The 15,127-nt window shown below is 26.9% G+C and overlaps 1 protein-coding gene across 1 annotated transcript in view; it reads left to right on the top strand.

The window, feature by feature from the left end:
• The first annotated feature begins 7,991 nt into the window (after positions 1 to 7,991).
• LOC129958266 (cAMP-dependent protein kinase type II regulatory subunit-like) overlaps positions 7,992 to 15,127 on the top strand; it is a 43,247-nt gene continuing 36,111 nt past the window's right edge. The window contains exon 1 of the mRNA XM_056070596.1: positions 7,992 to 8,413. Within this exon, the coding sequence (XP_055926571.1) occupies positions 8,167 to 8,413 (247 nt within the window). The 5' untranslated portion in view covers positions 7,992 to 8,166. The remainder of the gene's footprint in view (positions 8,414 to 15,127) is intronic.

Below are 15,127 nucleotides of genomic sequence, written 5' to 3'. Positions count from 1 at the left end.
TAATACGAGGACCTAAAAAATTGTTTATTGCAGCTTTTCACCATTTGCCAATTAAAGTGTTAATAAGATTGCTTTTGTGAGATTTATGGCAAGCGATAATTAACGGACAAATTTTTGTTCCACAATTTATATAAACATCAAAGAGTTAATTATTGATTTGATACAAGCATCCGCTTTAATGTTTAGCTCCAATCTATTAAAAAGATTATTGCTTTCTTTCGATTAAAGCATCCGTATTGATTGCAAAAATTATCTTTAAAGGATTAGTACTTAGCTCTTAAAAATATCCTTTGTAAGCAATCTATTCTGGGAAACTTATTCAGGTAAATTTTCCTAAAGGCAAAGATATTAATAATTACCACAAAGGTTGTTATCACGGAGGAGAATCAATTAAGAGTGGATGACGTCAAGAAGTAGTGACATCAGATATGCAGCTCCTTAAAAAAACAAAATCCGTCTTTGCTTAAAAATGCGAACTTCTACTGCTCTGTACTTTCCTTCGCTAATTAAATGAAAGATCAATTTGGGTTGACAGAGTTTATTAGTCTTAAAACGTGGAGAAGCTTTTACTGGAAAAATTAAACCAAAATGTGCATTAAAATTTAAATAGAAGGATATGTTTACGCATATGTGACCTGAGGGCGCTATGCTTGCAGTAAATAAATGGAATAATAAATAAACAAGAAATCAAAATCATTGACGATATAACGCAAGTTTTATAAATGTCAAAAATAGAAGATGGAATACTTATGAGCCTTTATTATGGAACAACAAATTAAATTATATTTATTTTCTAGTTGCTATCTTTCTCGCAAATATTCCGTTTCCTCAAGATCAAAATACAATTTTTGGATAGTGACCAGTGACTTTTTATAAGTCGAAAAATACTGCGGGATGAAATAAACGTAGTTCATGATTTCTTTTTCAAAATAAAAATATTCGAAAATTTCTTGGTCTACTTTAATCACGTCCCAGTAGTTAATTTCTCGATCTTTAGCAATAGACTTATAGTTTCAATTCGGAAAACGATGCAAAGAATTGTATTTTAGATTATTTCAATCAAGTGAATCAAGTACCAGTGAAAATAAATTAGTTTAGAAATTAGCTATTGAAAAACGATTAGAGTATACACATTGTACAATAAAAATAGTACAATGTAATAATAAACAAAATTGCAGATTTGTGACAAATTGTCAAAATTAAGATTTATTTTGTTTTGAAACATGAGGCACAGTTTGAAGAACAACATAAAAATTTCTTGCAAAAAAAATGCTGTAATTAATTTAATTAACTTTTCTAAATTGTATCAATGTGAAGAATTTAGAACTTCAAAGATTTTTTAATAACAGTCTAGGAATAAATATCATTCAATTGGGCATGAATATAATGCATGTTTAAAGACAAGAAAAACTGGCATAATTGAACGAAAAGGTAGTTTGCTTTGTGAAAGATATATTAAACTATATACATTTCAACATACTAGTGCAACTATTTCAAAAGAGTTTGACGTTACACTTCTAAGAAAGAAAAACATTGCATTTGCTTAAATAAATATTCTAATTTATGTATTTTTAAATCCTATACTAATCAATGAATAATATTTACGACACTGATACTTGTATTGATTTGTAATTTTGAATAATTTAAGATTTGATTAAGGAAGTTATCTACAAGCAAAATTTTGACATGAAAAGCTAAAGTTTTTAGAAAAGGGATTTTTCATTAAATAATTAAATGACTTCAGTGCACAATTTATTTTTAAAATGACATTTTGAAATTATTTTTTTATATTTATTCCTGCCTTCCTTAACTGATTTGCTTAAATTTGCATGCCTTCCACTGAAATTTGTTTTTAAAAAATCGCATATAATATATTTAACTAGAACAATTAATTTGGAGTTCACATATTCATTCTAAATTATCCTCTTTAAAAGAACATGTAATCTACATATTATTAAATAAAGTTGATGCACAAGACTTTTAAAGATGAAGATAAAACTTGTAGTATCAAAAGATTTGTATTTGCCATGCGAAACTATTGATTAGAGATTTATTTCTATCCAATTGTCTAATTTTGATGGTCTGTGGGGTATCAAACAGTTTAAATGTCAACCTAAGGGTGTGGCGAGGAGTTTTACACTTCCTTCTGATAAGTTTCCCACCATTATAACTCAAATAGAAAAACTACTCTTGTTTTTACCCCTTGACGGTGACAATGGGTTTCATAATTTGACCTCAAATCCTTTTTTGAATACAATGGATTGACTCTATATAGGGTTGTGCAACCGGAACTTTTCTAAAGGAAAACTGGTAAAGTAAATAGCAAATATTTCTTAAATACACTGAATAATTCAGAACAAATGGCACAAAGACTATTTGAATTCTTAGAACAAATATCAAATATCTATTTGCATAAATACTGGCTAATTGTATTTAAATGGGAAACACATGCTCTTGCGCAATTTATCTAAAAATGAAATGATTAATATATTGATTCTTTAAATATGATTAATTTACTGCTTAACAAATATCTTTTGGTAAGAAATGTTAACGCGCTTTGGGGACCTAATAATAAAATGTTGTTGTTATAATTGCAAGGATTATCAAAAACAATTATCCTGTTTTCCTACAGAAACTTGATAAATAACCTAATTAATGGATTATATGTGTGTGTTTAGTTCTGTTCTCTTATGGCGGATTATTAAACTAATTTAACAGTACCTTTCGTATGCTTTACGTATTGTTTAGTAATATGTTTTATGGTTGCAATTTGTATACTTCGAATGGGGGCCGCTGTGAAGTTACATGATCGGGCATATATTAAAGATTAGTTCACTCATGATCTCTTGAAAGTAAATTATTTAATTGATTTCTAAATCTAAAAAATATCTAGAGAATATTAGATTTAAGAAAAAAATTGATATCTTGAATTTTGCATAAAATTGATTCAATGATCATTTCATATGTTACGGTTAAAATGGAATTATCAGTTCAAATTTTTGGAAATGAAAATGTCAAAGGTCATGAATCAGTTCTGAATACTTTTTAAACTAAAATGAAAACATTTGAATTGCCTACTGATTGTAAAACGTTTTCAAACTATTTTCAATAAATAACTCTAAGTCTTCTATTTCAAGATGACAATGAATATTAAAGCATATCAAAACAACTCATATCTCATCCAAGAGAACTTTTTTGATTTATTCTATAAAGAAATTGCGGTTTTATGAAATAAAATTCAGCCTGAACGTTAGATAATTAAGTTTTTTTTTTTATTAAAATGTATTCAAATAATCAAATTTGTAATGGCAGAGAAAGGTCCTTTTTAAAATTGAAGAATAAACAAAATAATATTATTTAATAAATACATTATTGATCATTAACAATTTATAAGTGTGAGTGATTAAAAAAGAAATTAATAAAGTTCAAGAGGAAACTGAGAGGGCTGATTATACAACGAAGGAAGATTAAGATGATTTTACAATTATCGATCTGAAAATTACTTAAGCTGCAAGAAATGATTGAAAATAAATCGGAACTCTTCAAAATATTTGTCTTATTGTGGAATCAGTTTACAATAATATTACTTTTGACTTTGAAAATTCATTTCTCTATCTAAATGTTACAGAATATTTTTTGAATATTATTAGGTCTAAGAATTACATTAGCGGATATTCAAAGATTAACATTTTACTTTTTTAACTTTTGATAAAATATCTAAAAGTGTATCTTCCACAGCTTCATTTAGAACTTATTATATCATTTTACTTTCATTTAACATTTAAGTATCTTTTTTTAAATGTGTCAATTTTATATAGTTACCATGTACATTTTTTTGATGATATTCACTGAACATATGGTATGGCATATCCCTTTATATTCATCTTTTATTTAAAACTTTAAAAATGTGGATGGTTTCCTTAGAAAAATAAAATTTAATAATATTTAATTTTTATAACTATTCACTGATATATATCATATGTAGGAAGGGAGAAATATAAATTCTATAAAGTAATTTTCGATCAAGAAATATATCGCTTTAAAGTGGCTTAGTAACAACAATAACAAGGAGAGTATAGTTGCCCAGGCGCATGTTTCACGGGACAACACCAAAATAAGTAGTGTAAAGTTGGGTGATTTTGTATCAACCTGATATTTTGTGCCAGATGTCAGATACACAAAGGCGATGCTGAATAAAAGTACTTAGCATCAGTTTTTGGACTCGGCATTACCGTTTTATAATTTCCTCGACTTCATCCGTTTTTAATCAGGTTACAAACTGAAGCAAATTGTTAGGTCGATATAGCTTAGTTCGCTGTCTGGCTTCGGCGACGCTATGAGCATGATTGTTGTTTTTTCAAACTTCAGCCCCAGTCATAACTGTCCTTTACCTCATAAAACGGTGCATATACAATTGAAAAACCGCCGTCTTCTCTTATATTTTCAATATCGGCAAAACCTTCCCTTTCCTTTTTTTACGCATCCATCAGTCACAGTAAGAATCAAAGCTACTGGCACATTATCATTAGCACATCTTCCGAAGAAGTGAAATCTCATTTTGGAATCATATTCATATCCGTATCAGCTACCCGTTGTGATAACTGATACTAATATGAATCATACCATAGCTAGGTGGATATGCTTCTAGCACCCGCTGCAAATGCTAGAATTATACCCAATGATTAACCGATTTCATTCCGACGAAGAAATAATAGGTAACTGGTTGTTTCGAGTACAGTCGAGTATCAGTAACTACTTGTACCTAATACAGCAAAACCGAGTAGCAGTCCCAAATATACAGTAGTGCCTCTATCATTTTTTAAAGCTAAATAGGACAAGGCAGCGGAAAAATATAATTCTCCGGACGCCATTTATTTTTGCTGGTCACTGATAACTATTTGAGGGTGAAAAAATCAATGCCCCCCAGGTGCCACTTACTCTCGCTACGCCGCTGCATCTTCATCATTAGTCTCATGCCCAAAAATTGACTCAAATTTTCTTAGAATGCCTCAAATCTGAAAAGCAGTGAAGGTGCAAAATTAATAAATAAATAAGGGGATGTATAAAGGACCAAAAAGTTTTGGTGACAAAATAAAAGTTCAAGTAAATTGAATAAGGCAAAAAGAAGAATGGAAAATTTATTTAGTGAACTTCATTAAGTAGATTTAGGTGTGATAAGAGTAATTGAAAGAATAAAAGGGATACGAAAAAGATGAGCTTTAAAAGGACATAAAAAGTAGACCCTTTTAGCGGCAGTTAGCATTAATTGAAAACTCAAATTGCTATACAATGTAATTGTCAAATAAATTCAAACATCATCTTCACGTTACAGTGTCAAACGAACAGCATTTTATAATGTGGTAAACTTAAAAAGTGCCTGTAAGTCCTCTAAGCAATTCAAAAGAGCTGGTACAGAGGTCGCTATGCATGGTCAGATTAAGCTCTATACAATATGAAATTCTCTCTCTCATTCCAAACTTCAAAAACTCAATGTATTTTTCCATTTAATCTCTATGCAAGTAGTTTTTAAATAATACATATTATGACAAACTGAAATAGCCAAAAATTTGAGAATATCTTCGAGAAAATTGGTTTCTATAGCTCACATTCAAAAAAATGAAATCAAAGTTTTTAAATTTAATTTAGATTTTAAAATAAAATTATAAAAAATATTTTAAATATTGCCACATTCTAAATATTTAAATACAGAGTTTACTAGAGCTGTTGATATGCAAATCTGTCAGCTAACTGAAAGACAAAAAAAAAAAAAAAAAAAAAACCGAACTACAAGCGCTTTTGGAAACAAGAAAGGATAAAAAAAATATCTAATAATAATTTTTTTGAAATTTTAAAAAATGCAATTTTAATTTGAATATATTTAAGTATATGACCAAAGTAAATCAAATGACTTACTATGGTGATTTGATTAGTATTAAATGACTTATTATAGTCATTTATTACAAAATTAGGTAATATATATTTAAAAATATTCATCATTAAAACCATGAGGATTCGTAAATAAAACCCGATTTAAAATTTAGAAATAATGTTTCAAAACAAGTTTTTAAAAAAATGATAGTTTTTTTAACAAAATCTAAATATTATTTAATCATCTGATCGAACAGATTTTAAATGATAAGCAATATATCTTATTAAAATTATAAGTTCATATAATGTAAAATTTCCATTAAGTTGAAATGCTGTTTATTAATATTTTAAAATTTAAACGATACTTGATTTTATTGAATAAGTTCGAGTTGTAAATTAAATTTCTCCGAAAACACCTCAAATAGTTATCCTTATAATTATTATTATTATTATTATCTAACAGATTTTAGTTCTTCGCATTAACAACGTTTACCACGTTTAGTTATCATTTTGGTTGAAATGTTTCTGTGTCTGCTTGAATGTTGAATTGATGCAATATAGAACATCGTAAAATGCACAGAAATCATTTTTGCTGTTTCTATGATTTTGCATGGTTAAACGTCTTATTTAAGCAAGATAATATGAAATCGACACCATATGTTAGATGATGCTACAATTTTTTGTGAGGGCAACCAAAATGCAATGAATGATGAAAGATGCTATTGTATTTTGTTATTCTGATTGTATCATTGAATGCTATGCAAATTGTTTACCAGTTATTTTATCACACTCTCACACAATAATATTATTTCTTCAATACCATATTTGTAGTTCGCAATGATTTATAAGCTCGGAGTGATGCTTGAAATCCATGTTATTTGTTAAGCATTCTAATTAGATCATTCTGGTGAAAATGAATTTTTTTTTTCTGATTAATCTCCCTTCCCCCCGATTTTCTGATTTCTTTGCTAAACTTGTTCCCCTAAAATTATCACATATATAGTGTGTTCCAATTAGAGGGAATTTTCTCCCATTATTGGTTTTTACTCAAAAGTAACATTTGTAATTTGTAGTGTTTGAATATAGTATACACTTATGTATAAAACTCATATTTTCGCTGCTATTAAATTATCTCCTCCATATCATTATGTATCAACTTTATTTCAAGTCGAATTCATTCATAAGAGAATCCTGAAAAATTGCACAACATTCAAAGTTTATTCAGCATTTTGATAGCAATTAAACTAATTTAAATGAATATTGCCTTATTAATTTATAAGTACTCTGTACTGTGCAACGGAGGTAAACTGTTAATTATAAAATAACTCCGGAATAAAAACTATTAAAAAAAATTGGCATGGTATGCATGAATTTAATTACAAGGTGTTGTTTTAAAATTTACTACTTTTTTACCTTAAAACGTTTGACAGATATCATCAACTGAAAAGAAATTCTTAAGAAGTGAGCAGCTGAGAACATGAAAAAACTATTAAATCTAATTTACCCTTTATAACTTTTACACACGATTTTTCCTGATAGCTATCTGCAAGGAAAAGTGTTTAAAGTACAAGAAAGAGGGAACAGAGAATTTGAAGAATGTTTTTGGAACTAAGGACAACTTTCCTTCGACAAAATATATAAATTATCCTCACTCAAAACCCTTAGTGACCACTTTGCCAATTAATATTAATTTTTTTCTCAAAACGCTTCATATTTGTCTTTTCTGAAAATAATTTACTTTCTTTATTTCATTAATTCGAATATGTTTTTCTATTTAGATTTATAATTAGCAGAAATTACTTCTTTTCTAGCAGAAATCATCCAGTGTTCGCCGATTGTTCATTAAATGGCTCTAGTGCGACATTTGTCAAAATCTGATAAATGATTGAGAAAATCGTTATTTGATTCTATTTTGTTGCAAAAAATCACATTAATATTAATCAACCAATATGTGTTAAAATAAAGAGTTGAAAATTTTTAAATGAATGAAACCGAAACCTTTTTAGGGCTAATATATAGCCGTCTGCTTTTAGTTTTGTTCGGAATTAATACTTGCAGTTGCAGCCAGATGGCGGTAAGTGAAGGTTAAACCTCACTCGCTCAGAATTCCACCAGTCCTCTGACTGAGCAGACCGGGACATTTCTTCTGCTCCGTGTGGACGTACTGTGCGAAAGGGAGGTCGAGAGGCTATCTCGGTATGCGAAATTAGGTGGAAATTTCTTACGAGCGATTGTGGTTTGGTGTGTCGTGTATATCTGTCTAAATATATATTATAATTAGAACAAAATAATTCATAAATGGCTATGAATCGTCCACGCCTCGAAGTACCACGAGAACTGACTAGCCTGCTATTAGATTTTACCGTAAATGTATTACTCGAAAAACCGGCTGATCTAGTGGACTATGCAGTTAGTTATTTTACAAAGCTACGGGACGAAGGTCGCCCAAATAATCAGCAATCTGTACCTCTGACATCCGTGACATGCGAAGAAGATGAACCGAATAGTGATGAAGATGAAATTGATGAACCTCCACCAGTTCGAAGTAAGTATTCTTTAAAAAAAGTTTCCTTAACATGTTGATAATTAATATAAAGAGTGGGCAGAAAGATCAGTGAATTTGCTTAAGCAACATGCAAAATTAATCAATTTGCATTTATGGGTGTTTTATATAAATGAATATTCTTTTAATGTGTGATAGATTGTGACATGTTGCATATATTATTTCTATTTTGATGTGTCCATGAATCATTTTAAAAATGGATGCATGCATATGCAAATACAAAATGGGATTATTTATCAATAATCTTTAAATATCTGAATTGTAATGAAACTTTATATAAGATAAATTTGGATTTCTTATTAAATGGACTTATTACATTCACTGATTTATATTGTACTTTTTTCTTTATTCAGATCTGTTCCAACATGTTTCTAAACTTTTCTATTCAAAATCTGCATACAGATATTAAATTTTTTTTCCTTTTCCCATCTAAATGGGATGTCTTCAGTTATTAAGAGAAATTGCATTAAATAGTGTTTAGCTCAGTTTATTAGAAAAAAAATTAATTAATTCTATCAGTTAAAGTAATTCAATTACTTTTGATTAAAAAGAAATCCAATTAAAAAAAATTCCTTTGGTTCTTAAAAAAATCTATTTCTGTCATAAATTTCAGACAAAGATAGAATTATGAAAATCATGTACATTTATTACTATGCAATTAGATCAAACATTTTTCTTAGAATAAATATGTGCAGTAAAATAATAAATCACTTCAGTTTTTTACGAGATATAATCAGTTTTACAGTAGTTGTATTCATATAACTTCTTATTGAGCTAATAGTAATTAAAAATGTTTAGGGTCATTAAAATTAAATGTACTATTTAAGCTGAAAAAAATCGAATTTTTATGCATTTAATCATATAATAATAATAATGTATTTACATATATGATTTGTTTTAAATATTTGATTTTTATTTTAATATTTTAAAAGCTAGAAAAAAATTACATATAAAAAAAATTTACATATTCTTGCATAAAACTTGCACATTACTTGCATAAAAAAATTTACATATCCACATCCTTCAACTTTTATAACATCTTTTCACATACTAAGTTCCAGTTTTCACTTTTGGCTAGTTTTAAAGACTTTATCAAACTAAGAGACTGGTTTTTATTCTGAAATACCTTTTTATATTTCTGTTATTACAAGTTACTAATAAGTTCAAGCTGAATGTAAATAGATTCTGCTTGGCATAATTCCAGGTTTTGAAAAATAGATCAATATTTCATTTGTTATCATTAGTATTAAAAATTTTCAAATGAAATTCAATCATATTAAGGTGAAATGTCCCCCTTCCTCTTGTTATAAAGAAGAGTCTTAGTTTCACATAGATTAAAATGTATTAAATAATAATTTATATTATCTTTAAAACTAAAGATATTCTATCATTAAACTGTAATAAAGTTATTAATTAAATCAAGTTATAATATTTTTGTCAATTTCTTAAGTGTTGAAATGTATAAAACTAATATTTTAAAAATGTGTTTATTTTGTACAATTAAAAATTAGTCTTATAATTTTTCATCATATAATTAATTTTATGATATGTAAATTTCACTAAAAACAGTTAAGTCATATTTATTCTTTATCCTCTTAATATTACTCACTTAAAATTTTCATTTAACTTTTTTACACATTGACATTTGTTATGAAAATTCAAGGAAGAAAATGAAATCTTTCATCTAATATTTCACCTGTTTTTAATGTTATCTAAACTGTCTATAAAATTATAAATTTAAAATTCAAATTAATTTTTATTGAACTTCTTTGGCATTTTTTACATGCATTTTATATTCAGTAATTTTTAAAGGATAAGATGCCTTCAACAAGGTTAACTTTGTATAACTTATTAACTTTTATCTAAAAAGTGGTATGGTTATAAATTTTATAAGTGACAATTTTTAAATAAAAGTTATTTACTGAAGAATTGTCTTAAAATTTAATTCGTAATATTAATACTTTAATAAAAGTATTAATAACTTTAGTAAAAGTATTAATTCTTAAGAATTTAATGCTTGAATTTTCGAAATGCAAGTAATAATTTTTAAAAGAAATTGCAAAAATTTTCCGGAATTCACTCATTTAAAAAAAAATTCCAAATAAATAGAGGATTGGGGGGGGGAGAGTTCTGAATTTTTTAAAATTAAAAATATAATTTAAATCATATTTTATGATAAAATAGGCAAATCTCTAGTGGTGCAAGTATTAAAAAGATAAGCAACCTCTCACCCTCCTTTTTTTAGTGGTATTTAAATAAACTAACTTTGTCACTGTTTCAGTGTTCTATATAAACTTCATTCTAAAAATTTCTCATTCAGTTAAAATTTTGAGCTTATAGCATTCATTTTGCCTTTGCATTGCCTTGTAACAAGAAATCTGTAAAAATGTAGTCAAAACAGAAATTTTTAAAATGCTGAGTTGAGTTTCTTTCTACAGTTAAAAAGCTGTTTCAGTTATCTTTTCTCCTACTATTAGTTTTTAAACAGTTCAATCATCCTTGACCATATGCTTATATTTTTAATTGCTTAATCCATCTATATTCTTTTAGATTGCTTAAAATAATTAGTACAAGTTGGACAGATTTTCCTTGGCTATAGGCTACTTCTTTCTTTTATTATAATATATTTCTCATGTTAAAATCTAAATCATTTTAAATTGTTCTTAAAACAAGCTGCTTAAAATTGAGTATTTTGACATAGTAAATCTCAGGGTAAATATATCTTTTTAGAGAAGTACAAGTAGTTAAACTGTGTATTGCTTCCTTCCTATTGATTTATTCCAAGGTTTTTTTCCACCTCTGTTGGTGTGTCTTTATTGAAGCTATTTGCTTTAGTTTAGATTCTTAATATTTCTTTTTGAAAAATTCACTCCTTGTTATATCTGGAGTTACTGCTTGTTCTTTGTCTAAAAGAAAAGGAATTATGGAGCAATTAATTGCAATAAAAATAAGTCATGTAATATCTATATTTCCAATACATTTTACTGTTTATGAAAAAGGGATAGTCTAAATTTTTCTGAATTCCTTCATTGAAAGCAAAGTTTTTACATATAACTGTTTGTTATATGGTTAATAGTTAAAGGTTCTATTTCTTACATTATTATATTAGTAAAGATATGACACAATTTTATCACTGAATTTAAAAAGTAAAGAAAGGTTTTAAATTATTTCTTGTCTTCTTAGCATATTAATTGCCGTGTAAATTGTTAAACCCAGTTATTTTTGGCAGTAGGGTAAGGTGACCATTCGTACTGATTTTACCAGTACAGTACTGGTTTTCAGGGCATAAGTCCTGGTTAGTCATTAAACAAAACCAGTACACGAAAAGTACTGGTTTTAGATTGGAAAACATTAAAACAAAAGAAGTAATAAAATAAAAATAATAAAATTAGAACTGGCAACCCTGATAATTCCATGTGATATCGTCAGGTGTCGCAATCCTTGTTGATAGTCAAAAATAATTTAAATGCAACCTGTATGGAATTCTATGAAAATATACAGGAAAACAAAAATTTGTTATAAGCAATTCATTCCTCAGAAAAATATAAAAAAACAAACAAAATTAAATAACTCCTTATGTTTTATTATGTTATTATATTAGGTATGGCTTATCATGTTATTTTATGTTTATTATGTTTTATTTTTATATTGTAAAATCATATTTTAGTTTTCACATTTCTTGTGTTTAAATAAATGCAACATTTTTTGATATCTAAAAGTTTTTTTAATTTACTTAGTTACTTAGTTGGCCGTTGGGTGAATTTTTGATAAAAATTTATAAGATTTGGGCGTGACTGGTCAAAATTCATGTTGTCCTGGTTTCAGGTTAAAAAAAATGGTCACCTTACAGTAGGGCATCATGAAACATACAGTACCTTATTTTTTTCTATACTTAACTTTCAAGACAAAACATCGTGCCTTCATTTTCTTTTCCTATTATATATAGACCTAGTTCAGTAGTAATTTGCTTATTTGCACATAGATGTATTTTTAATTCTTTATTATATCTTGCAACGTATAAAAACCTTTTTTTTTTTAAATCTATTTTTGTTGGGCCTTGTACTGATTTGTTTTTTGCATCTGCATTGCCCCTCTAATTTAAATTTCTTATAAAGGTGAGAATTAGTTACAAAACTAATTATATGTTTAATTACTTTAAACCAGAATATGAATCAGAAATGAACTTTAAACCAGAAACATTTTATTTCTTAATTATTGACTGTGGGCATAGTGAACATTTTTATTTTTTTAATGAATGATAAACTATTACAAAAACATGGTTTATTTTGGCTTAAATTTAATGATACGAGGGAGTGTAATAATTGCTTTAGAAAATGAAGTCCCTTCCCTAAGTATTAGCTATCTATTTTGAGAATATTATATATCATGCATTTAAAATTTAGATGTAGCTGTCGTGACATGTTATTGAAAATTGCCATAATTGTTACATCATTCGGAAAAGTGTCAATTTTTCAAATCTTGTTATTATTATTTTTTTAAATTCAGTGTCAAAATCTAACATATTGTATGAGACTTGCTGATTTCTTTTAGCTAACTATTTCCTAACCTGAAAATATGAGTTGTTAATGCATGTTTTGAGGAAGATGAGGGATACTGTGACTCCCATAGGAAACTTATTAAAATGCACTTTTTTCTTTACTAAATTGTTAATATATATGTATTAAAATTTCATAAATAAATAAGATTTTTAAGTGGGTGAACTATGCATTTTTTAAATCAAATAATATAATGTTCCTTCATTAGGCCAACAAAAAGTTAGCTTTAATTCAAATATTTTTTCATGTTGCAGAAAATTACTTTAAAATTCTTACTATTGAAGCAATTAAATATCAACAGAATTGTTTACCTTTAAAAAGCTTATAATTTAATCCTTACGAAAACTTTCTAAAACAGCTGGCACTTTCTTGCATAAAACATAATTTTATTTTTCTATCTCCCTAATTATGCTTACTTAATCTAATTAGCAATTTCTTAAAAATTATTACAGTTTACACATAAGCTATAAAATTCTTAATTCTTTCAATGAAATTAATTAATTGTAAAAAGATATTCACTGAGTAAAATAAATAGCAATGAAATCTGTACTTTATTTCTCTTTCTACTTGATTTTATTTTTCTTAATAAGTTTTGTAATTAGTTAATTGCGATTTTGTCTATTAATTGATATCAGTTTATCATTTCCTTGCCTCCTATTTTAATTATGGGAAGTTTAAATTTTAAAAGTTTGCAGATTGCATAGCGGAGCTTTTTAAGCTTTCTGAAATGATTTCGTCGTGTATCGACTTATTTTTTTCCTCTTTATTCTTTAATTTCATAAAGTTTATAATGTAGCTAATTATTTAATTGCTAGCCAATATTTTAAAATATAATCAGAATATATATTTCTCATAAATGCTCATCCTTTGCTTTTTTTTTTTTTTTTTTTGAAACTATTTTTGTAACCCTAGACTGTTTTGACTGGATTGTTAGAAGAAACGTTTAATTTAATGTTTCAGATTTTATTCATTTAATGTTTCAGATTTTATTCATTTAATGTTTCAGATTTTATCGTTTTTATTATTCTGCTTTCAAAATATTGCATAATTTTGATTACTTAATTGGTGTCGATTTTTAATTTTATTTTTAGATTAAGTTTGAAAAGAGTTCAATTAATTTAATGTTCAGTTGTCTGTTGTTTGCGGAGAGATAAGATATTTATAAATGATGAAAAGATAAACGTATTGGTAAAATATTACTAGAAAAACCTGAATTTTTAAATAACATAAACTTTATTTTCCTTTTATTGTTGTGTAAGCTTAATAACTTCATCTATAATTAAGTGCGGAAGAGGTATTAAAGGCAAACGTAAATGAACACTTCCTAATTAATTCAAAACATTTATAGTTTACATTTTTTCATTAAAAAAATTTCTCGATGTTACTGATATCAATCACATTTATTAACATGCTTAACATCAGTGCTAAGGTAATTGATTAAATTTAAAATTCCTGTAATATAGTAAAAAGAAAGTTTTGAAACGAAGTTGGTGCTCGTTTGGTAAATTTCAGTGCTTTAAATGTAACCTGTTTTATCGTAACGATATGATCATCAATTCGTCTCAATTGCTTTTAAGATAATTTCCTGTCAATCTTAGTTTATATATATTAAATTTTTAAAACGAGATGTTTATCTGGCAAATTCTGTCCTCTCAATCCTTGATCAGTGTAAATTATAATTATCGAGGATTTATTTCTCGCAGATGCCACCATAAGACAAAGAAAATACGAACTCAAAACATCCATTCACAATAACTCCGAAAATTATAAACTAGTAATATTCTTTCAAAACAATTTCGTTGCATCAGCAAATCGAAAGAAACTTGCGTATTTCATAATACTTACGATCTGCTAAGAGATTTTGCTCTTCAAAATCCGAGATATTTGCCAATATCAGATTGAAGTAAAGAAATAATTACCACTGTATATAGTTTATTTCAATTACATTGATTTATTAAAGAATTAATATATGGTTCAAATTAGAATATTCGTAAGTTTAAATATAATTTTTATAACAAAAGTAAAATATGGCAATTTTTTTTTAGTTATTTAGTTTTCTTTTATGCATCTCCTACTGCTCTATATCTTATGAATTTCATGTAAAAAAATATTTTACTATTATTATAACTTATTTCTAAAA

This window comes from Argiope bruennichi, chromosome X1 (genome assembly GCF_947563725.1).
Source record: "Argiope bruennichi chromosome X1, qqArgBrue1.1, whole genome shotgun sequence".
Classification (NCBI taxonomy): Eukaryota; Metazoa; Arthropoda; class Arachnida; order Araneae; family Araneidae; genus Argiope; species Argiope bruennichi.
The sequence above is the reverse complement of the archived record's forward strand: the minus strand, read 5'-3'. Positions and strand labels throughout refer to the sequence as shown.